Here is a 24,795-nt window from a genome sequence, read left to right as displayed (position 1 = left end):
AAGCTCTCCCTATCAAAGCCCAGCAGACTCACAGCTCCATTAAAAGAAGCCCAGTTCTGTCAATAGCCATTACGAGTGCCTCAGGAGACAGAGAAAATTGCAGGTAGGTAACCTCTGTATTTCAATTTACCTAATGGTTCTAATTTTAATTCTCAGAGGGGTTGTCAGACGAAGGCAAACAACCTTTTACTGTAGTTAAACTGCCCTGTAGAGCAACGCAGAGCTGAATTCCCAAGACAAATGAAGCTGTTGATCTTGCTACCAGGGTACGAAGAAAAATCAAATTTCAAAAACTCGTCAGTTTGCCAGAGAGGTCAAGAGAAGGGACAAATTATCAGAAGACACTGGGTTTTATTATTTCTGTTCTGGTGGCATTCAGAGGACCAGGCTGAACTCATCAGAGCCCCAAGGTTTCCTGTATTTCTGCGGGGGCTTTGTGGAGCAGAACAGAGCCCGAAACCCAGCGGGACATGCACCCCTCTGCCGGTGCCCTGGGTACAGCCACAGGTCAGCGGGATCTTCAAACCTCAGAGCTTTGGCCTGAGGAACACCAAGAACACACCTCACGCAATGGTTTTCAGACGACTAATGGCACGTACTTTTACACCCTGTTAATAACGGTTCATTACACTTTGAAAAAGTGGAATATAATGTACTTATACCCTTTTCTCCTATCCCATGGATTAAGTATGTTTAGCCTCTGTGCAACTCCTGTCAACCACGTAAGCAATTAAAAATTTTTAAATGCAGATATACTTCATACTAATTCTGATGGCAAAATCTACAGTCACATTTAATTATCTTAAAAGAAGATATTATATTTAATTATCTTCCTTCCAACTTTTCTCTTTTAAAACACTTAGCGGAGTATCTGGAGCTACAGATAAATATATTTACTAATGGAAAGCAAATCTGCTAAAAAAATTGTGCTATTTTCCCCCCCAACAGATAAGTACAAAAGAACTGAAATCATGGAAACAGGAATCCATGTTCTCTCATTGTGTCTGGAGACCTGCCACACGTTATATAAATCCATTATGCAACATTGTGCATTTCAAATAATAACATTTTATCTGTTCACTGATTTCATGAATTTCTTCTTGTACATTTGCTTTTATTAACACATTTTCAACTGAAAAGCAACAAAGCAAAGTACTATCCAATATTTTTCAGCAAAGTGTGCAAGGACAAACAGTGAGACCTCTGCCTACAACACCACACCAACAAAGTCCTGTTGTGTCTAAAGCTGCTGCTATGTGGAAACAACACATTAATATATATAAACATATTTCCATACAAATAAAAGCATGAGCATCCAAACAACTGTTAAATCAGTACTTCCAGAACAACTACCCTTAGTGGTCTAATGCCAATAATTCACATTCAAACTCACATTTCATGGATAGAACCGAAGGTCATTTTGAAATGCTCTGCTCACTCGTTTATTAAAGCAGATGTTAAAAGCCATAATAAATCTACCTGCAAAGTGTCCCTGTCACTCAAAACCATGTTTCAGTACAGACCATCAGGGAGATCAGATTTTTTTTAAGTAGTAATTGTAAAATAATTTCAGATCAACTCTTGAGCAATATTTTAAGAGAGTGAAGACAATACCGTACTTGTGATTGCGATGAGAAATTCTTGTAACCTCACTTCCCTCCATCTAAAACAAAGACAATGAAAAACCAGGCCAAGGGTTGGATTCATCTACTCTTAAAAGTCTAAAAGCCAAATCTAATTAAAGGTAACTGTATAAATCACTAAAAGGGAAAAAAAAGCACCATCCTTCCACTACTATGCATCCCATGGTTAGAGGTACATCCAAACCTGGTTGAGTAAACCTCTTTCTATAGGTTCCTTGCTCTCACTGCTGAGAACTCAGGGAGACCCAGATTGATAGTTTTGACCAGATGTCCCAATTTAGGTGGTTGAGGCCAGGTAGAATTAGTTGGTTTTCTGCTCTTATGTTCAGCCTTTAAAGTATGAAGACATGAGAAGTAAGGGTAGTTAGTGAGTTTCAAGTAGTAAGGAAAACCAGAAACTCTGTATTTTTCATAAGAAAAAAGCCAAGGCCAGAGGAATAGTCAAATGATAGACTCAGTTATATCAGTGTCCAAAAACACCCGAAAGAAAACATTCTGCAAGAAAGAGATCATCTGTCTATAAGGGTGTAAGCTGAAGAGTTCCTGTGTAGGTATCGTGGACCTCTAGAACTGTACATTAAAAACAGTGTAACGAAGAAAGTAACTTACACAAAATAGACTTCGAATATGTCTTCACAGTCCTGGGAGAATGAAACAAAGCTCATTGAGCTGTCTGTTCCAAAAGGATGTCTTAAAAAGTTGCCATTTCCAAGACATAAGCACAAGAAAGAAAAAAAAAATTAAAAATCAAGGGATCCACACACATTAATCCACATGAAAACTCAGCTACGAGGGAGGAAAGCTTCAGGCCCTTCAAATCAGAAGAGTTTCCATTATGGAACAGTCTGAAGGTGTGACAGACCTGCACATCCATCACACCCAATTTACCTTTCCCCTTCAGAGTTTCCCATGTGAAAGAGACACCAGCTTTCCTAAGACCCTTGGTGGTGGACATCCACTGCTAACAAAAGCGGTCGGCTTTCTGAGATTCCTTCCCTGACACAACAGGAGTTCTGCAGATAGAGACGCCAAGAGGGTTGGGTGTCTTCCAAGCCACATGGCAAATACAGCAAAGAAAGCAACTCCAAGGGCAACAGCACCATGGAACATGGAGCACCAAGAACCAGCCAGAGCAGCAGGGAAGCTCCTCACACCCAGTCTCAGTGCACAAACAGTGGCAACAGAGCAGTACAGGAGGACTTCAGGGTCAGGGATGACAGAGTGACCCCACTGCTCAGTTGCAGCCAGCTGGGTGTTGGAAGCCACATCAAAGTCGGATGGTTGTGCAGAAACACAAGCGTTAGATTGTGGTTGTAAAATCTCTACTCAAATGGAGCAGCTCGCTGCTGCAAGAACTTCTGGGGAGACAATGGGACAGATTTGAGCTGCTTCCCAAATTACTCCCTTCTCTACTCATCCACAAGCATCTAAAAGGACCAGATCTTTGATGATATTTTTACATCTACAAAAAAGGGCTAGTCAGAAAAGTAGAAACATGTTATCTCAAAAAATAGGGGCCAATCTGGGAAGGTAGAGCCAGAAGATAAATCTGATGGAACAACTGCTCCTCTGACTAAGCACCTGAGGAGTTACCTGTCTGTGCATGCTCTGGGAAGAAAACAAGAGAGACAGAGGAAAAAAAAGACACCCACAGACTGGAATCTCAGATAGAAATACAGTGGTAGAATGGCACTCCAGGGAGGCTATTACCATTAGGGAAAAAATACAAAAGTGTGCATCAGACACAGACCTAAAGAAAAAAATATACATATATAAAATCAGAAGGGTAACCTGTAACTGTGTAAAGTTACATCAATATAAATTTAGGGCAGCCCCTTGAAAGTAAATGAAGCTATTCTGTTGTAGCATAAACTAGTATGAAAGCCCAGCACTGCCAAGGTAGGTGTCAAGGTGGTTTTATGTATTTAAAAAAAGGAAGAAAAAAAGGAAGAAAAAAAGGACATGCTGGGTCAACAATCGTAAAGATCACGTTTCCAGGCCCATCTACAGCCACATGCAGCCAGATGTTAACACCGATGTTCACAGAAGTGTTTCAGCAGCAATGAACATTAGGAGACAAGCTGTTCTCTGAGTCTGGACCTTCTGAGAGGGGACCTTCCTCCTGCCAACCGAAATAAAACAAGTGCTGCTTACTTTACCCAAAATTAAAACATGAGCATAGGGGTATAATGTTCAGAAAGAAAAACAAGGTCAAGCAGAATGCTCATGAAAATCACCCACAACCATCATGACAGTGTTCTGAAAAAAATTATTTAAAAGAAGTTCCTTAGTGTCAAATAGAAATCACTTTTCTGCTGTAAAAATCCACGCAGTATTTGATTTTAAAGTTTGAAAGTTACCTAAAGATCTGCCAAAGAACACAGAAATGCTATTAAAATAAAACCCAGTACAACACTAACAATCTTTAGTGGCTGTTCTTCCAGTTGGATGGCACCTAACAGCTCTTGTCTTATTGCTGTTAGTCCTGGGCACAGGCCTAATCCTGCCACTAATACTCAGGTTCATCCTGGGGATCCCAGAGGAGCCACACTAACCCAGGGACAGTGTCAGTGCTGGATGTAAAAGCAGCAGAATTAGTCCCTCCATTTCTGTCCAGAATTAATTTGACTGCTGAACACTTCCAGCTTGGATATTACACTTCCCTCCAGTGCCACATGTACATCGCCCCCCAAATATTCAGGGATCTTTTTGAAATAAAAGACAATCTGAAAACATACATTAAAAATACAGGGATAAAATACTGGGATTTATTCCAAATAAATTCCATGTTCATGTCAAACTTTGCTATAGAGATCTGTACAAAAAACAGCTACTGTTCACTTCCCAAAGCAAACCACAAAAAGCAAGTTAAATGCTGCACAAGGATACCTTGAAAGTGTATGTGAACTACAACCACAGCAAGAATTACTGGACAGTGCAACACGCCAGGATGAACACGGACGTCTCTTTTTATCAGAGAATTATTAAAACACGACTCTTAAACGCAAACTTTAAATTTCGAGCTCCACCCCAGATCCATCACCTGAAATGCAGCTCTAACCCATCTCCAACACCCAAATTTGCAACTTGTCAAGACACCCCCATGAAGCGCAGCCAGGTATCTTCAGCGCCTGCACCGCACAGCCCCGGAGATGTTTCCTGCTCTGCTCCTCTCCAAAAACCACAGCCGTACATCTTGCTGTGAAGCTTTGAAATACAACCAGACGCTGTGCATGACAAGACTTTGTAAGTCCATCTTACAAAAGATCCTATTAACCACGCAATTCTCAGCCCCTCGGGCATCCCAGGGTTTACCACCCTCACCTACAGACACCAGACAAGGGCTTAAGGCTGAAATCTACAGGAGAAATGCTTTCGTCAACTTAAATGGAGTTTGAATCCCCAACATTAACTTTTAACAACCAATTCCAGGTTTGTTATTACATGTCAGGTATCTAGCACGCTCTCCATAGGGCTCTTTATCCTTCACTATCTACTGTAATAAATGGGATTAAAGTCAGATACCAGCATCTGATTAAATGAACAACATTCTACTTTTAGCAATACAAACGCGACAGATTTCCAGCCACTGATCCACAGAATGACTGAGACGTCACTCACCTCCACATAAATGTGGATCTAAGGCTAAATGCAGAATTATGAATGTTCCCTCTCCCATGAACAGCATCATACAGAGAGATCTTAAATGTTCTAAGAAAGCAGATTTCAAAAACTTATTTAGAAACTGTATTTTTCCATACCCTGAAGTCATACGGGAGCTAGATGAGTCTCAGCAAAAAGGGCTTTGATTGCAGTCAATTGCAAAGGGGATTTTCTGCCTAGCACAGACATTTAAGAATAAACTAAATCATAATAAACTTTAGAATATGCCAATGAAAATAAGAAGCCATCATGTAGCCAAAAATATTTCACAGAAACACCTCTGCTAAAAATCTAGCTGTATCCTCAAGTTATTGCTTTTATATGCTACTGTAGAGATTATAAAACAGAGCTCGCTCTCAGAGAACATAAAAAGTAAAACATTTTCATTGTTCCTGATAACTCAGTTAATACTGTTTTACTTGCATTCCATTGCCAGATACTTTAAATAGACTCCACATCAGAAAGATCTACCGTACAGAGAGGATATGCAGAAAAGCAAAAACATTCCTTTCCATGCTGTTAACAGAATTACGAAAACAAATCAGGAAATATAATAAATCCCACCTTTAAGGAAGTCTCATGCAAAGATGCTGTTTCTTTCCTCTAAACAAAACCTTCTCGGAGAGAAATTTTATCCGCATATATGAAGTGTCAGAAACCTCTGGGAAGCAATGTAGCAGCATTGGTATTCTGCTCAGAAAATGTCATCACAGATCTGTTTACCTTAACTGTGGACCATGATTCAGCCGGTGACAACCGTCTTGCATACTGATCAATTTATTTGCAGCAAAATTACTAACATTTTCTACTTTAACCATTTAGGTTCTGGGAACAGCTACTAAGATAGGGAGGGCTTTTATGAATAACATATAAATCCTACTTAATTTAAAAATTTCCCCTTCACCAAGATGCCCTGTACTCTGTGGGGGGATGAGGGTGTCCCCCCCTGTAGTCTTGAAGAAAAATTAGGGCATGCTGCAAATAGTTACTAGAGAAACGCTCCCTTTTTTAAAATTAAAATCAGAGCTTTATCATCTGTCTGCGTCACAGGTGAATGTGAAGTACACACGCAGGGGAGGGAGATGATGCAATTAAGCTGATAATTTTGGGGGGACTGACTGTTCAGCAGAGACAGTGACCCAACATTTAAGAGAGTGGCCTAAGTGGTGGTCCCAAGGGCAGATCCAGTTATCTTGCACATCGCCTTTTATGCCATGACTCTGGAGCAGATGCCCAAGTCAGTGCAATGTAACACATCTCAGAGATATCTACCATATGTCCCATCAGTAGACTGGGAGAGCAGCTTGTGAAACCCAAGGCAAAATCCTCTATGGTGCCTCCATCATTGCATCCACACAACCCATTTTTTGAGTCCTGGAATCTCAGTATGAACCACACTTTTGTGTGTGCCCTCTAGTTCAACACCACCATGGGGATGTGCAAAAGAAGGCAGGATGCAGGCACAAAATTTTGGTGCGAGTTCTGGCCTACTTTAGGGGAAAATTCTTGCTTTTAAGTGCTCAGGTTGAGGGACAGTGCAAGTCAGATCCCTGCAGGATGAGCAGCCAACACTGAAAATCAGAGTCCTACAAAGCATCTAAAGCTGGGCACGCAGAAAGCATGGCACCCAAAACCCAGTTGTGGAAATGTCAATCTTATGATTTGTAACACCAAAAATGGTTTCATTCAGTACTCCTAAGTGATTTTGAATGCTACTTTGACAACAGTACTTTTTAATTCTAATTTTCATGCTAATCACCTTCATTCCAGTCATGTCTGGTAATTCCATTCTACCCCGTGGTCAAGGCACAACAATTTCCACATACATCAAGGTATATATATTGAATAAACTGAGAATGGCCTTTAGCATGATGCAGAAGACCTGGAGTCACATCTCTGCACCTACTGCAGAGATTGTTACTGACTAAAAATTCAACTTGAAGCACAGACAGAGATACCCATTATCATCTGAGGTTAGGCTGGGAAGAAGGGAAAGAGCAGCTGCTCCTTCATCCCTCCTGTCTTCCTGACAAATGGCATGGCCCCAATTCACCTTCTCACGTACGTCCATGCATCTCTCCTCAGCTATTTTTCCACTTCTCATTCATAATTCCTTGTTATCTCTTCTCAACCTATTCAGCCTCTGGCTTAGATGAGCTATTTCTCAGACTCCCTCTAACAAAAGCCAATATATATGACAAGTCCTGCCAAACTATGACTGTTTCCATCAAGAAAAAGAGGTTGCTGGAATTCAAAATAAGGAGGAAAGATTAAAAAAGAGGCCTTAATGACTGTTGTTCTGAAAACATGTCTCTAGTCTTGGAAAACAATAAAACCCCTCAGAATTAAAACAAGGCTTCTGTCTCCACTGTAGAAGCTAAGTAGCTGGCCTGCTCTGAAATTTGGTAAGTCTTTCTCACCATAGAAGTGGGGGATTTAACCAAGCAGAACATCACCTAGGTCTTCACCACGGTTATCATGGACTGGAATATCAGAAAAATATCACTTCTCACATCCAAAGTCTGGAAGTGCACCAAAAATGTAAGCTAGAAGCAAATCTAAGGACCTGGACTAGCCTTACATTGAAAACACAACCTGAGCCTGCAACGCTTGGCAAGTCTCTCAGGTATAAATAGTCTCAAGTGGGAAAATACACATGCAAATCAGGCAGGGAAGTAGGGCAGCCACTGTAAAAGGCCAATTGGCAGAGAGGATGAAAATCTGGCTTTGAAAGGCTTTTTCAGGATTGATGGAACCTTTATTAAGAGAAGAGAGGCGGGTTCTTAGCTTCCACGAAGGGCCACAGTGAAACTGCAGTCAACAGCAGCAGGGTTATTTATGCTGAATGTGACCCCACCTGGTCTCAGGCTGTTATATACATCATCACGCACCAATACAACATAATTCTTCACTTAATTGTTTTCTAGCCTAATTTGCCCAGGTTTTATTGATATTATTAGTGGCATGTGGCACAAGTACTAAATAAATTACCAAAAAGAAACAGGCTCTCCAAACTGTGCATCATTTCCATTTGAAATGAATGGCGATACTCCCTCCTCCTCTGACATTTCGTATTTGCCAAAAATAACTGCATAATTATAAGCTGTGTGCAAGAAACAGAAGGTAACATTCAAAGTTATTTTCCATAATTTTTACTTAGCATCAGAACTAGCAAATACCGTATATGGCTGTTCTATTATGCAGAAGTGGCCAAAGCTAACCCATTAATGAACTCACCAAAACTGCAGAAGCACACACCCAGCCTGGGCAAACAAACACCATCAAAAAATGATAAAGTGTAATGACCTTTCTTCAAGTTTCTCAGAGACAGATCATGCTCAGTCTATTAACTCTTCATTTAACAGCTCTGTTTCGTTCCGCTTGTTTTGGTTGGCATTCAACTAGAAGTGCGTGTACAGCACATTTTTTCCCCTTTTTTAAAACAAAACGCTTGCTGTATTTCATCCACTGAAACATCAGGAGGTAAAGTGGAAGCTGCAAGCCAAGCTAAAGCTACACTAACGCCTGGCACAACAATACTGAATTAGGCAAAACACCTGCACGTGGCCCTGACCCACAAGATGATCACTAATTGCTTGTTAAAAGGGCTTGGTAAGATCTGTTGCTCTATAGAAAAGCAAAGAGCCAACTGGGTAACTCCCGATTTGTTTCAGTGCTGGTTAAAACGCAATCCACACCACCACATACCATTAGCTTTACTGTGATTCCAGCCATGGCCAAGTTCTGTCACATCTGCCTCCGCTCTGCTAAGATTTGCTGAGATCGGACTTCAGTTGACACAGAAAGAAAAACCCTCTCATCCAACCATTCCTCATTTCCTGCCTTGCTCGACGTGATGTCTCTTGCTGCCCATTCTCATGACCACATGTATCAAGCAGAACAGCCAAACTAGATTACTCCTCGCATTGCATTGCTTTGTCCCCTCTCAGGAGCCACCCCAAGCCTGTCCACTCCTCAAGGACAATGCGAAATGGTTTCAGCTACTATCAAACTGTCCCACAACTTGCCATGTTTCCCTTTTTCATCTTCCCACACCCTCACTTCTTTGGCCAAGCCTTCCTGACCAGCCACAACTATCTCTGGATGCCCTGAACTCTCTGCAATGGGAAGCTGTGGATGCTGGAAGTTTCTGTGGGGTTTAGCAGAGCCTGCCCAAAATTGTGGAAAATAAATCCACCGAGTGCTACAAAATACAAATGTCATGCCTGGCTCAAGAAGCCTCTGAGTCACACACAGCCGAGCGTGGGAAGGCACCCGGGGGAAGCACCGAACACCCTTGCTCTGATTTTATAATTCGTTCAAGCACCTGCTCTTGGCCAGTGCTGCAAAAGGAATGATGGGCCTGGAAAATCTTTATTTTTCAGGGACAAGACAGCCCGTTTTTACATCATGAGCAGGGGATGCAACATTTCTCATAAGTGCTGCTTCTACAAAGGTAAGAAATTAGCCAACTATAACTATTAATTTATTTAATTAACAAATCAAGCATTTTCCTTAGTATGCCCTTGCTTTAGATCACTGACTACTAGTTTTATACCATCATTGCTATTTGCCAACATCACTTGCTTCTTGTCCGTGTTTTCTGCTAACTACAATAGAAATCAGCTGTCACATTTCATGTGTGTGCAAGGCAGTATTTACAACTGCAACTTTTGGTTCAAGCTGGAATAACTTTGATTAGATATTTCTTAAATAATGAGCAGAGATGTTTTTGTGAATGGATTCATTCCTGGTCCCTTCTTAAAATTGTTTCACGTTAATATTCTTATAGCCCATTTTCAATGAGGTGGACAAGCACAGTAAACACTGTGTAAGTTCACAGCTGCAAGTATTTATAAAACTTATCCTATATTTAAAAATTTGAAAATCCAAGGAGACAGAAGTGGTATCTTGAACCTGACCTCCCTACTACAACAGAGCATGGGGGCAGTCACCAGAAGAAATAATTTCTGCTTGTTATCACATCGAGCCAAGTCGTGGAGGGGCTGGTAAGGATCACCATGAAAGATCTGCACAAAGTATTTCTGAGGAAGTGGTGACTGTCAAACCACATCAGACTGAACCGACCACTGATGCTGTGGTGGTGCCCCATGAGCTGTTCTGCAGCCACTGACCAAGTGGGGGTCAAAGCCTTTGTGATGCACCCACCCATACGGAGACATCCACTGCACACCAGCTACGGGAAGCTCAGGAACAAGAGTCCAAATACACAGATACAGAACTTAGACCACTCTAATTTAAACTATTCATTGAAAATTACTTATTCCTGACTTCAGATGCCTTTATTACTATTACAAAGATTTTTTTTCAGTGTGCCTCAGAATAGTATGTTATTTCTAAATTTCATTCAGAACACCAATCAATTATCAGTATATTTACAGTGTCTTTGGGCACTGTGGGGTAATCAGAATGCTATTGTTTTCGTTAAACGGCATTTTATTGATAGTATTAACGACTTCAATTCTGATCAACAACCAAATGGTGCTCTTTTGATCTTATGATAATTAATTGGCCTTTCAGGTGTTTCCACATCCCAGTTTATTACCAAGAATAAGAATATTTATGTGAAACACCCTAAAAAGAATATCACTATGCACCACAAAACGTGTTCTAAAAATAGGTTTACTACTTTTCCATTTCCTCACAATTTCTAATGCAACATTCTCTGTGTAAAAAATTGGGTGGAGAAATCCCACATTTAACTCCTTTTTGAAAATCCAGCCTGAGCCTTGCATATTAAACATTCAGTTCCTTTTATCCCTTACTGAACTTCCACGAAGTCAAAGGAGATTTTCTGATCAACACTTCTTTCCATTTTTTTCTCTAGAGATATGAGAAAACAGCTAACTTTGTTTTCTTGTAGTGGCAACAAGGATTGAAAACTTCATATGACTCAAACGAGGTGTCCAAGTGAACAGAATGGTTGTATCATCTATCACTCCAAACCATTATTTTTCCAGACTCCAGGCTCACTTCATGAAGCACTATAGTCCTGCCTTCAGACTATGGAAAAAGGTCTGTGGATCAGAAAATTCCAGATTCAAATCAAAGTGGACCTTGAAAAGCCACCTGAAAAGAGCGTGCCGGTCTTCCACAATATTCAACTGGGACCTACCAGAGATCTGGATGTTTCCAGGTAAGTTCTGCTTGGCTTTGAAGAAGCGATCAGCCATAATGGCCACACTCTTCCTGCTTTTTCATAATTAGAAAATACAGGAATTCACTGGATGTAATACCAGTGAACTACTAAACAAACAAAAAAGCAGAATAACAAATCATTATTCTTCCATGTCCCCATATTGATACTAAACATGATTCGACATCCATTACAAGCCGCTTTTTCCCCAAAGCATACAGACAGTTCTGTGGGTATATCAAACACAGAAGTGAAGAATGATACTGAAAAAATCCTCACTATAAACAGAGCGGATGTTTGTCAAAAAACAAGTGGAGTGTTTGTCTGTAAATATTGACCAAACTAAGGGGTTTGCTTTGATATTTACTGACTGAAGAGCAGCACAGACAAGTATAAAGGACATATAAAATTAGTCTGAATGCCAAACTCGGTGATCAGGTTCCAGCTACTACAGGGACCCTCCGCAACAACACAAACAACTGGTGGCAGCCAAAGGCACTTAACAAGAAATCACAGGAATACTTTGTCATTGCATCGCAACATAACGAAGAACCATGATTTGATTGCTGAAAATGTATTTACTTCCAGTGACAGCTCACTGACTTGATTTAAAGAGTGGTTTGAGTTAACTTACTAACCAAATACCCACATATAATGCTTTCCCCTACTTTTTAAAATTCAACTCTCAAACACACAGCCAACACTTGAAAACGATCTCATCATTTTCACTCTGTGTAACTGTATTTTGCATAGAGTTTGATCATTTCTTTTGTGTATGAAGCAATTAATATTTTGTTCTCTATATTAATTCAAACTGTAACTGAGAACAAACTCATGTGTCTTCAAAGTCACAAAAGCAACCATAAGTCAAGATAGCAAGAAATAAATTGTAAAACCTATATTAATACTGTAAAGCTAGGTGGATGGTTGGTAGTTCAGCACTGAAATAGCTACCCACCTATGCTTGTGTAGATTTTGCCAAGACACTTAAAAAGCACATTATCCCACAGCATACCTACTGTAGAAAGAAAATACAAATCAGTGATTATTCATGTGCCTGGAATAAATAATATCTGCTGTTTCCAAGGAGAAAGAAGCTCTTTGTTCTGCTTTTTTTTTATGTCCCCTTCTTCCCAAAGGGAGAAAAAAATCTCTGCTAATCCAACATAAATGTGGTTGCAATAAAAGCCTGTTATTAAAACATTATCAATCAGTACATCACAATGAAAAAAAAATTCTCTACTTGCACTCCACACTCTCCTACAAATATGACATTTTATAAGCCCCCTTGTAATTGATGTAATTTCACAGACACACATGATAAAAGCATCTCAGAATACACAGTCTTATAAACAGGACATGCAAACTGGAGGCAAGAGAAGTGGAAACAAGAATCAGATGACTTAACTGTGGCATGGGAATATGACTTGTCAGAGGTTAAGTAGGAAGTCTATGGGAAATCTGAACCCTGCCCAGTGCCTGTACCACAAAACTCTCTCCTCTGCCTGGTCAGTTCTCAGACATGAGAGCCAGCCAGCAATAAAAGTGAAGGATGTAGGCAGCTGGTAACAGCCAAGAATTTTCCTGCAAAGTGAGAATTTATTGGTCTCTGAAATTCTTACTCATAATTACCACAGTCATCTTAAATTTAGCAATGATGAAAGAACATTTTGTCCTTAAGACCATCTTGAAAAACCAATACCAACAAAGGCGCTGAGGCGGAGACACAGTGAGGTCTGGAGCTGGGCTCAGGGACAACGTTATTAACCTGCACACACAACACCCGGAGAGACGGAGCGTGTCCCCCGTGCGCGCCCTTCCTCGAGCGAGGCGAGGACTGGCATGCTGCCTGTGTCCTCGTTCTGCCAAGGGCAGAAAGGCTTCTGCACATCATCAGTAGATGAGGCAGAACCAATTCCTTAATGTCATATCAACCTTTTCATCAAAGTAGTCAGATACTACTTTAGAGAGGGAATAAAGAGGCATGTGCCAGCTATGAGACTAATGAATAGTTTTCCTCAAGCAAAACATAATTCAGCATGAACTTCATGTTAATGTTCCTTCCACCCACTCACACATCTCCAACTGATTCTACTCAACCAAAATGCCAACAAGTAAAACCACCCATCTTTTAATTCGGCTATTGTGCTGCAGCATTGAGACTTCGTTTTACAGTGCCATCTTGCAGCTGCCTAACCTCAAACATTACTTACATATTATATTTACATGGCTTCCTCTCTTAAAGCATGCATGGAACCTGGAGGATTTCACTAAACTGCTAAAAACCATAATAAACCTGAGTCTTCTTTACAGTTCAGAACCAAAGGGCTTACGAAGCAGAAGGAGGACACCATTTAAAAAAATCAGATTAAGTCTTGAGTCAGGAAACAATTTGTAAACATATGATATTAGCTTGTTTGAAGAGTGAAAGAGTATCAAGATGTATTTAGCCAGAGAAGTATTACATCTCAGGAAGGCACAGGTTCATTTGGTGTATGAAGAAGATATCACAGAGTACAGCAAGTACAGAAACACATGGTTTAATTTAGAATAAAAACAACAGCTGTGATCATTCAAGAACCAAGTCTCAAGTTTGAATAAACTACAAGGAGCCCCAAAGACTCATATAAACCCAAGTACTTCACAATGCCCATTAACAACAAAAAAGGAAAAAAATTCTCGATTGCTGTCCTATTCTCCAAGTATCCACAATGAAAAATGTATACTTTATTGTAAAATGCCTGTGACAGGCTATTTTTAGATAGAGGTTCCAGTAGCACAAGTCTGATCTAGCACATTTTGTTCTTAGTGAGAATCCAGTTCAGCCTTATCTCCCCAATAAAGAAACAGTTTCACTTGGAACAACCTTAACTCATAGATGCAAAGAGCTTCTGGCAGAGAATCTACACAGACATTACACAGTTCTTAAGGACTTGTGTAGGAGCTGCGAAATTTGGACTCTGGAAGCCTCAACACGTGGCATTTGGGGAAGATTTTAATGCTCATTTAAGACATCCTTAATTCCATTAATTCACTGTACCCTTTGCTGGAGATCCAACATCGTGATGAGAGGGTGACAAGAGCAGAAGGTCTGAACACCCCCAAACAAAATGTTTGGTCTGATACGAAGTCTACAAGAAAGGAGCTGAGGAATATCAGGACTTCAGTCCAGCTTTTAAATATGTTCATACATTCAGAAAGTCTTACTGTCCAATTTTTGTATGAGAGCTTGAAAATGCTCCTGTATTTTTCTTAGTGATGGTTCATCTACTTTAATTTCAACAATGAAAATGCATAATTCAGACCTTCACTGGTAAGCAAAAATGCAATGCAGCTAAGATGCAATTGCTGTTCCCAGAAACTTGATTGCACAGCAAATTCAACTTTTTTTTTTGTTTCTTTTTTACATAAAACAGAAAAAAATTCTGGTTTATGTGAAAGCATCAACAAAACAAATTAGCAGAGGAACATTCATCTCAGAAACACTGGAACTTTTATATAGCTCCAGTAATTTGCCACTGTATTGCTGAGGCCACTGAAAATCTCATAAAAGTAAAGGGAAGTTTTCATTAGACAGCCTTGTTTTCTACTGATCAAACCACTACTCAATACAGAAAGCACAGAGCGTTTTCAGGGGTGACAGAGCTATGCACAAGAGGCCAAGCCATTTCTTAAGAATGCTTCAAAACAAAATTAAATCTAAGGAAACCATTGGTGTCCCCATTTACTACGACATGAACATGACTCACAGCAGCCGTCATCAGATTGACCTCTATCTTCCCAAACCCCCTGGCAGGACCAGCCTCCACAGACTGCTGGTAAATGAGCTGCCTCTCAGTGGCTGGGAACATAGGAGTTCATTTACTGAGCATGTGCTTTATTAAGCATTTCAAAACCAAGCCTTTCTAGATAGCACTATTTTAAGTCTTTAAAGTTGGACTCAAAACCGAGGGAGCAACTTTGCTTTTTGGACGCGAAGCAGTTGAAATCCAGCTCGCCCATGGCGGTACTGGCTCTGCAGTACCAACAGCAATAAAATTTTGTCAATAAACAGATCAAACATGACTCAGAGGGCAGTGACACACAGTAGCTAGTGCCATTTTACAGCTAATTTTATGACTGTAATCCACTTCCCACAGCTACTGTTACGAACGGCACCTAATTTCAGTGGTTGACTTCTGCCACGTGTTGCGGGTCACTGTGCATTGGGCAGATCAACCGCTTTCCATGTAACAGCAGCTTAGCAAATTAAAATACCGGCCTCATAGTGACACACTGGTGAGCCACGTAACTTTACCAGCCTGCCCCTCTTTAGGACATGACCAAATAGCTTTGAGAGCTGTGCCAGATGCAGTCTGGTTTTACCCACTGCAGTGTTTCTGGAGGATGGGGATGCACTCCGCAAAGCACCATCCACACAACAGAAGACAATCTGCATTCTCCAAAGAATTAAACTGTAAGTTAAATAAGACCTGAGACTACTGATGTGATCTATTCGTAAGATGTTACTTTAGCTCTCCTTGCACTCAATCAGTTTTATCCTGAATTTTAACAGCATATCCAGTTCAGTTTGGTTTTCCATCCAGATATTACAGGCAATACAGTTTTAAAAACACATGCATTGCAAAGGCATTTCACAGCACCCAGATGTCCACCTACCTTTACTAACCAAAAGAGCCAGCAGTAACAAGTCCCTACAATTTTTTGCTTGCATGAAATTCTGTTGTCGATTATAACTGGGAAAGTACCAAAGACCATTTCTCAAAATCAGGCCTGTGTATCCCACAGAAACAGGTTTTGCTTTTACCTCCGAGGAATACAAATATGCAGTGTTTTTGTTCTTTGCAGCTCAGTGATTTACTGGCATGCCTCTTCCCATACAATATTTGCATATATCTGAGAGTCAAACTGTTCTGATACATTCTGTGTTTGCCAGGAAGTGAACGCTTCAGTTCAGTGTAACTGCACTTTTAAACAAGGACAGGCACCAGGACAAATGGCAGCGTAATTAACATACCAATGAAGAGCCAGTTGTTAATTACTATCCATTTCAGGCATTTTGTGTGAGCAACTTACCTGAAAAGCCTTCCCATCTGCATGCTGGCAAAGCCAGCGATTAAACAATTCAACATCCCTTTTGCTTGATTAGAACAAAAATCATAATTATTTTATGTTATTCTATTTGTCACATGTGGTTGACATTTAGATGAGAGAATCGGCAGCAGCCCAAATCTAAACATTTGAAACAAATGTAATGAGCTGTCCCTGAACAAAACAGCAACATGTATACATCTAGGGTAGATGTAAGCTAATACACATTGCTGATTGGCGCCAACTGATTCTATCTTACAGTACCTGCTGGGTCACAAGGAAGGCAGCACAGTTGCTACTACAGCAGAAAAAGTACCACTTTTCTTTAAGGAGGACTTTAGATGCTACCTATAGAATGGAGTCTGAATTTATAAGCTGTTGAAAGACTTGGGGATAGGCCCAGTACAATGCCAGGATTAATTTACATTTAAACAACAGTAACTGGGAAGTCAATGCCCAGCTCAGCATAGCACCACGGTTAAAACAGGGTAGTTATAGGAGCTGTAAGAAAGGTAGAGGCACGGGAATGGAAAGCAGGATTGAAACCACAGGATAGAAATACTAAAGACAGACAAAATAGAAACAACAGCTGACAAAAGAGAGGAAGCAGAAAGTTTAGAAACATTCATCAATATGTAGAGTATACAAAACAAAGGATTTCTCTTTCTCCCTGTGCAGATGGCTTTGCCCAAGGAAGACTAGCGTGCTTTGGGTACAAAAAAGGAAATTACATCTATCTTGAAAACAGCTTCTAATTCATTACCCATTGCATGACTACAGTCATTAATCTACGTAAACAATAAAACCAAGATCTATTTGAAATTTTGACTATCCAAATACAAGTTTGAACCAGCTCTCATTAAAACACAGGCATTCTGTGTTTGATACTGAAGTTCCAAACGATGTAACTTATGCAATTTAAAGGCCATATTTTGCTGAAATCCTATAACTTTTTGTGATAAAACAGTTCATTCACGGGAGTAACCGAAATATGGGTATTTGGTCTGTGTGGGAAAATCAACTGATTTTCACTTGGAGTTTTATTTTAAACAATGGAAGATGATGCACGATTAATTTTTGATGTGTTTCTTTGCTAACAATGCGCATCTATCTTATCTGGATCATAATCAGAACACAGAGAAAATGTACAATTGCAGCCTTATAAAATTTGTCCTCATTTGACAGGATGATTGATACAGAAGGGCTGCCAGGAAATACTTTATATCTGAACAAAGGAAATACTGTTAGCAAGAAGTCAACTCTACAATTTGTTCATAGAGCAATGAAATTTCAAATTTTTTGCCTGTCTTGTCCAGCAAATCTGATTTTTTGCACAAATTATCTTACAGACTGGGTGGAGGAGCCCCTCTATCTTTGTAGATTTCCTTCCTACGTAACATTTATTAAGCACGCTCTTACAGTCAAGAAGATATTGTCGCTTGGGTTGGTATCCACATGCTTCTGCAGCCAAGGCAGTGTTGGGTGGATAGAACAGCACATCCAGGGCTGATTCATCCATCTCTAAACTCAGCCGGCCACCCAAAGACACTTTGCTATAGATAGACTGGAAAATCTGCCAAAGATCTACAAAAAGATCTAAATTCCCATGTCTTAAACTCTAGAGCAGGGGTGTCAAACTTGTTTTTTACCACTTCAGCCTCGCGGATGTCTTCAAAGGGCCAAATATAATTTTGGGACTGTATAAATGTAGGAATAGTTACATTCATACAGTCCTAAAATTACAATTGGCCCTTTGCACGCAACCATGAGGCTGAAGTGGCCCCTGGTGAAAATGAGTTTGACACCCCTGCTCTAGACCCTTCTTTCCCTTTTCTATTGCAAATTTTAATGACATTGTACTTTCTGCAGGTAGCACTGAGTTAATGCACTTTCCATTCTTATTTGCTAGTTATCAAGAAGTATGGCCCAAAAAATTACCCTAAATGATACACATATCTGATCTTCACAAGCCATTTAAGCATAATCTCTGAATACATCTTCATAATGACAGTCCCATTTTGGTCCTCTTAATAACAATAAGCACTACGCCAACAGTATTATTTTGCCTTGTCTTTTTGAAAAGGCCATTTTTTTTTCCTTTCCTATCTAATCTCTATAGCAATTTTTCTTACTGGAAATAAAATACCATCTGGTATTACAGAAAAATGCAATATTTGTTTTGGTTTGCATTTTTATTAAGAGGTATGGGAAACATTATTGTATTTGAAAAAATATTTGGAACTAACCATGAGCTACATACCCAAATTTTAAATAAATATTCTGTGATAGAAGGGATAACCTGAAGTCAAATCTGTTGTACACCCTATATATTAGAAATACCAAAAATTGACATTTCTTTTATGCAAGTTACTGTGTGGTACACAGTCCTGAAGGACTAAACATCGCAGAACAATTTAAGAGGCGCTATCATCTCATACCACAGTTTTACTGAAACGAGGACCAATTCTGCAGTAAGAAAGATATGAAAATATGAGAAGAAAAAGATCTGCAATTTAAACCTCACATTAGCTAATAAGTTTTCTGGTTTTGAGACCTTTGGTTTAATGTTATCTTAGAAAGAATACCACCTTTTTGCATCCCAGCAACATCAGAGCCCATTACGACCTCCATCACTACAACACTCCATTTACTTCCCAAGATGCTGTTAAATTGATTTTGGAGTTTACTGGATAGTCTATATTGTAATGTAGGGCAAAGCTGTTACTACTGTAGCAATAAAACACAACTACTCTTGGGCTCTGAGTTGAATAGACAATTTCGAAATATAAAACACTAAAGTAGTTGGGTTTTTTTTGGTCATCAATTTCAAAGTTCTTTGAAAACTTAAAAGAAAACATAAAAGAATGGTCAAATTGTCAACTTCAGAAATACAACTCGTTTCAGGAATACGGAATAGGCATCGTGAAGAAAATTCACCCACAGCACCTAATATCTTAGTACCTTGAGTGCAAACATAAGATTGGCTAACAGATGACTTTGTTCTCAGATTGTCCAGCAGAAACAGGAGAATGATTTATCTCAACATTTAACTCCCAAGGTAAAAAAAACCATACAAACACAACCAATGCACCCAGAACCTAAGACACTTGCTTAAGACAAGAGCCCAGACACAGAGCTGAGTTACAAGTTTCTGCTGATAGGACATAAAATTTGCTGTTAACTCATTACAAACTGAAAGAGAGCTTATTTAATCATCTTTCTTCAAGGTTCAACACCAATTATTCTTATATCTTGGATTAGCCATAAGCTAAAAGTACCCACCATCAGCTACTGTGGTTGTAACAGTGATGTCTTAAGCCACAGCAACTGCTTTCTCTCCTGGCCACCACATCTCTCAGTCTCAACCCATCTCTAGTAGACACCCCTATGACACATTGTCCTCCATACTTTACACCTTGGTTCTCTGTTTAGTAAGAAATCTTTAAAGGAGAGTTAGTAATTATGTACAAAACTCATTTACAGTTAAATATAACAGCTTGGAGAAGAGGAGACCGAGGGGTGACCTACAGATATATAAAGGGTGAGTGTCAGGAGGATGGAGCCAGGCTCTTCTCAGTGACAACCAACAAAAGGAAAAGGGGTAATGGGTTCAAACTGGAACACAAGAGGTTCCACTTAAATTTGAGAAAGAACTTCTTCATGATGAGGGTGCCAAAGCCCGGCCCAGGCTGCCCAGGGGGGTTGTGGAGTCTCCTTCTCTGCAGACATTCAAACCCGCCTGGACACCTTCCCGTGTAACCTTATCTGGATGTTCCTGCTCCATGGGGGGATTGCACTGGATGAGCTTTTGAGGTCTCTTCCAACCCCTGACATTCTGTGATTCACAAAATCTTAAAATATAGCCAAAAATACATCCTAATGGATCTGCCCTATAGCGCAGGTCTAGATAAACTCTGAAATCTCATGTTTTACTCTGACTTGACTCACTTTGTGGCTTTTGGCAACGCATCTGTGGGTACCACCCAGGGCGGCCCTTCCATCAAGGGATATCTCACCAGGAAGAACCGGGAAGATATAACCAGTTCATTTCACACCACCTGGTCACAGCAGACAATTGCTGCTGTGGGACCACCCATCCAACTGAGGCAGATTGGAACTTGTCACCCAAGACCAAGTAACATCTTGGGAAAAGAAATGCTGAATTCATTAAGAGTTTGACGTTTTCATCCCAACTTGGCCGATACACGAATCACCATGTTGTGTACTGCACCACAAGTTAAGCTAAACTTGACCTCAAAGTAGCAACAGTTATGGACAAGTTTGCCTTCCAAAAATATACTCATTTAAAACAGGCATGGCACTAAGTTATTTCGCTGCAAGCAGTAATTTATGAGATGCTTGTTACACCTCCACAGTTTTTTTGTTCTTAAATCCCATTTAATATGCCAATCTTATTTCAGGAGGAAATAAATTAACTCTGATGCTTTGTGCCAATGCAGATGAGCTTCCCACACACCTGTATTGTGTTTCACACTTCAGTTAGTCATCCGGATTACGACAAACGAACAAAGTGCTTCTAACCAGATCCCATTCCCAAGGTTAAGCATGTGGGAAGAGAAAGAAAGAAGGCACCCAGTTTCGTCAGTGCAAGGTGCAGTTGCAACTATGGATGAACTTCACCAAAAGGAACCATCAGTTTAGACCTAACAGAGCCCAGGAGCCCCACAGAGGTGGTGTTAGCCCCACTACAATTCAGTCCCTGATACTGAAATTCCCATGAGCCACAGCCAGGACAGGATGCAAACTGCTCCCACTCCTATGAATTTTTTGTAACTCAAACTCTCCATTAAAAAAAAGATCAGTGGGAAAATGGATAAATCGGCATCTAACGTGAGAAAGACGATGATGCTGCAGAGCAGTGCACGGTTCTGTACCAAGAGATCCCACACGAAGACTTTCACAGCCAGAGTTACAGAACACCCAGCTTTTCTGTGTCCACTAATCCCCGTTCCGCTATGTAAAATATAACTAAAATGACACGTATTTGTATTGTGGTAGCTGCAAGTTAATGTCCTGCCTAAATTATCGACTGTTATTAGAACCCCAGACAATTGCTTAATAAAAATTTAATTATATTATAATTTCTAATCATCATTAAAGATGCTTAACAAGTTAATCTCTCTATTGTCCTCCCCTCACATTGCAGATGAGAAAGTCAACTGGCATCAGGCAGCACAGCTTCACCAATATTATAGGGCTACTTTCATGTTGCTTCAGCTGAGAGTCTGGTCCCAAGAGAAAATAACAGTACCAAAATCCTCTTGCTACAGTTTTTTATTGTTTCTCTGCACTGCTTCCCAGTTAATCCAACAAAAGCAGCAGATTGTGACATTAACAAAAACACGGCATAAATCAAGGTATTTCATGCAGCTCTGTCTTTTGCTGTCCATGGTAGAGGAAACACAGCACCGCACTACAGATGGGAGGTCCCCTCTCCTCACCCCTTCACAGCTGAAAAACTCCTCATTTTAACGTTGACCACGCACAGCTACATTTGTCTGAAAACGTGGGTGGATCATTAACAGCCACTGAATTCGTCTTTCAGCTCAGATCTGTTCCAGCTGCCTAGATGAGGAATGAAACCTCTGTAACCTCAACCCTGAAGTAGGCATTGGTTCACTTCAAGAAACCAACATGTCCGCTCATCCTTCCCATGGACCGGCAATCTGTGTCTGAAAGTTTGAGGACCACACTGCAAGTTGACTTCAGCTGTATCATATCACTGCACAGAGATGCATACAGCCAACACACTTAGCTCTCGTTTCCCTCATATATTTTTATGTTTCTTAAAAAAAATCCCACAATGCTCTCTAAATTCACAAAGTGAGTATTCCCTGTCTCTGGGCTGATCTTGTAGGAGCTGACAGAACAAGGGCAAACCAAACCTAAGCCAAAAAAGGCTGTTTGTTTTTTGTCTGCAAAACAGCTCTCTGATTCCAAATATGTGTGCAAGCTATGAAACTCTGTTATCATGCACAGCATGGTATCCTGGAAGCTAAATAATATTCATTTAATAACCTTTCATTAACGATCGATTTTCATTTAGTATGTAGAATTCCAATATTACAACTTAATCTGGCTGGCAAAGATGTGTACCTTCTTACTTTATTGACGCTTACTGAAACAAATTAATTGTTTATATCATAATATTTACGTTTAGTATGACAACCACATGACCAACTACAGCAGGATTTAATCTAAAGAACAGCCTTTAAACATTAGTTGGCATTTACTCAAGTAAGCCCTTAATTGTCAGAGAACTGAACTCGCATCTGAAAAACGACAAAACACGATCACACATCAAAACAAGTAAAACTGGAATCCACTTTTGATAAAAACATTCTTCATTAGTATTAAGCCCAGCGCAAGATCCATAGTTCCACTTATTTTTAGTGTGAGATACTTGATGATCCAACACTCGGTTGACCCACATACATCTCCAAAATACATACTACAGCATTTCACCCAAATCCATTTTACTCCACCATGCATTCAACAAAATAGATATTGCATCTCAGGCATGTAACACAACATCAGGGGAAAGTCTTCCCTCACCAAAACTTCGAAGAGAAAGTTCATGTAAGTTTCATCTCTCAACAAATAGGCCATTAACACAACATGTTTATTTCATCCTTTGGCAAGAACATAAACAGGTGGCAAAGACCCCACAGGCACCGAGGTGCCCTTGGTCAGTTTCGACGCCTTGTTTTGCTTCGCAACCCGATTTTACTTCCTGGCAATGAACTTGGCCCCATGTACTGGCAGGAAAACCAAACACTCCCACCAGTTCCCAGGGCAGACGCAGGTCTGCAGGGTGCAGCCCAAACCCGCTGCCGCCCTTCCCACCCGCCTTCGCCTGGGGAACACGTTCCTCTCGTTCTCCTGCCATATGACCGCGGATGCTTATGCAAAACTGTTCATTTCTGGGGTGCCAACACCCCACGGCAACAACCCGGGGTGAGAGGAGGCAGCCGGACTCCCGCAGCCCGAGGAACCCGCCGCGGTGCCGGAGCGAGCGGGCGGCTTCTCACCCGGGCCGGCCCGGATCTCCTACCGCCGATGTCGCGCCCCCTCCGGCCCGCAGCCGGCGGCCCCCGCCGACCGGGGACGAGCCCGGGGGCGCAGGGGAGAGCGGCGGGGGCTGCCCGGCCTCATGGCTGCAGAGACCGCACCGCCCCGGGTGCGGGTGTGTGCCTGGGGCGGGGAGGGACGTGTTGTGCGGCGGGGCCACATGGGGCGAGACGCACTCCCTGCGGCGCAGGGGGCGACGGCACCAGCAGCTACTCACCGGGAGGGTTTACCGCCGCCGGCGTTGCCATCTTGTCTCTGAGAAGAATTAAGACAAATGCAAGAGGGGAGGAGGGACGCTCTGAGCAGCCCAGGGGAGGCGGGGGAGGGGAAGGCAGCCAGCGCCGGGGCGGGCGGGCCGGGAGGCGCGGGGGGCGGCGGGCTGCTCCCGCCCCGGGGGCTGGCGGCGGCGCTCCCCGCTCCTTGCGGGGCGGCCCAAGATGTCCGATGGCCCCCGCGCCGCGTCTGCTCATGCGCTGCGCGCAGTGAGCATGTGCTGGGCGGCCGCACATGTGCGCTGGGCCCGCGCCCGCCGCTGTCCGAGCGGGACCCCCCCCGCGTTTCGTCCCGCAAGGGCTCGGGTGAACGTGCCCTTCGCCCCGGTCCCAAACCAGCCGCCGCCCTCGGGACTCGAACCTGCGGATCCGGAGCGCGCGGAATCCCCTGAGGGAGTGCGCTCCGGTGGAGGCTCGCGGGGTGGCAGTTGGGTCCTGCCCGCCATCCGCAAAATTGATGGGGGTGGTTGGGGTCGTGCCCACCACCCCGAAACTGAGAGCCCTGCTGAGAGGGTGTAGGAGGAAACCCGTTAGACAACATTACCCGTCTGTGTGTCATCCCCAGGCACGATGGGCGTCCTCTGCGAGATGGAAGTGGGATGGAACACCCCGACTTCTTCCACTTTCAACGTTTCCTCCACTTGGGGTTCAAGGGATGCTGTTCTGGGGGTCCCTGGGGTCAACATACACGCTGACGTGTGGCTGGCGTTAAACACGGTCAAGTGTGAAGTGAACCCTAGAGCTTTTTTGGGGAAAAAAAGAAGGAGCGTTGGTGTCATCTTCGCATTACAAATACACTCAGCATATGTCTGCAGGATGGAGGACTCGGTGCTTCAAATGGATAGTGCTACACAGAAGCATCTCAGTCCTTTGCTAA

General features: G+C 41.7%; 1 protein-coding gene across 4 annotated transcripts in view; it reads right to left on the bottom strand.

Annotated features, from left to right (window-relative positions):
- The window catches only part of ARNT2 (aryl hydrocarbon receptor nuclear translocator 2), a 101,132-nt gene extending 76,962 nt beyond the window's left edge, over window positions 1-24,170 (bottom strand). For 3 of the 4 annotated variants that reach the window (XM_065847170.2, XM_071814037.1, XM_065847174.2), the window contains exon 1: window positions 23,864-24,170. In XM_065847170.2, the coding sequence (XP_065703242.2) occupies window positions 23,864-24,155 (292 nt within the window). In that variant the 5' untranslated portion in view covers window positions 24,156-24,170. Of the gene's footprint in view, window positions 1-5,870; window positions 6,013-23,863 lie in introns of those variants that run through there. The other variant, XM_065847171.2, reaches the window with a different exon arrangement.
- Window positions 24,171-24,795: the final 625 nt, after the last annotated feature.

This window comes from Patagioenas fasciata, chromosome 12 (assembly GCF_037038585.1).
Source record: "Patagioenas fasciata isolate bPatFas1 chromosome 12, bPatFas1.hap1, whole genome shotgun sequence".
NCBI lineage: Eukaryota > Metazoa > Chordata > Aves > Columbiformes > Columbidae > Patagioenas > Patagioenas fasciata.
This window is presented reverse-complemented; position numbering and strand designations above follow the sequence as displayed.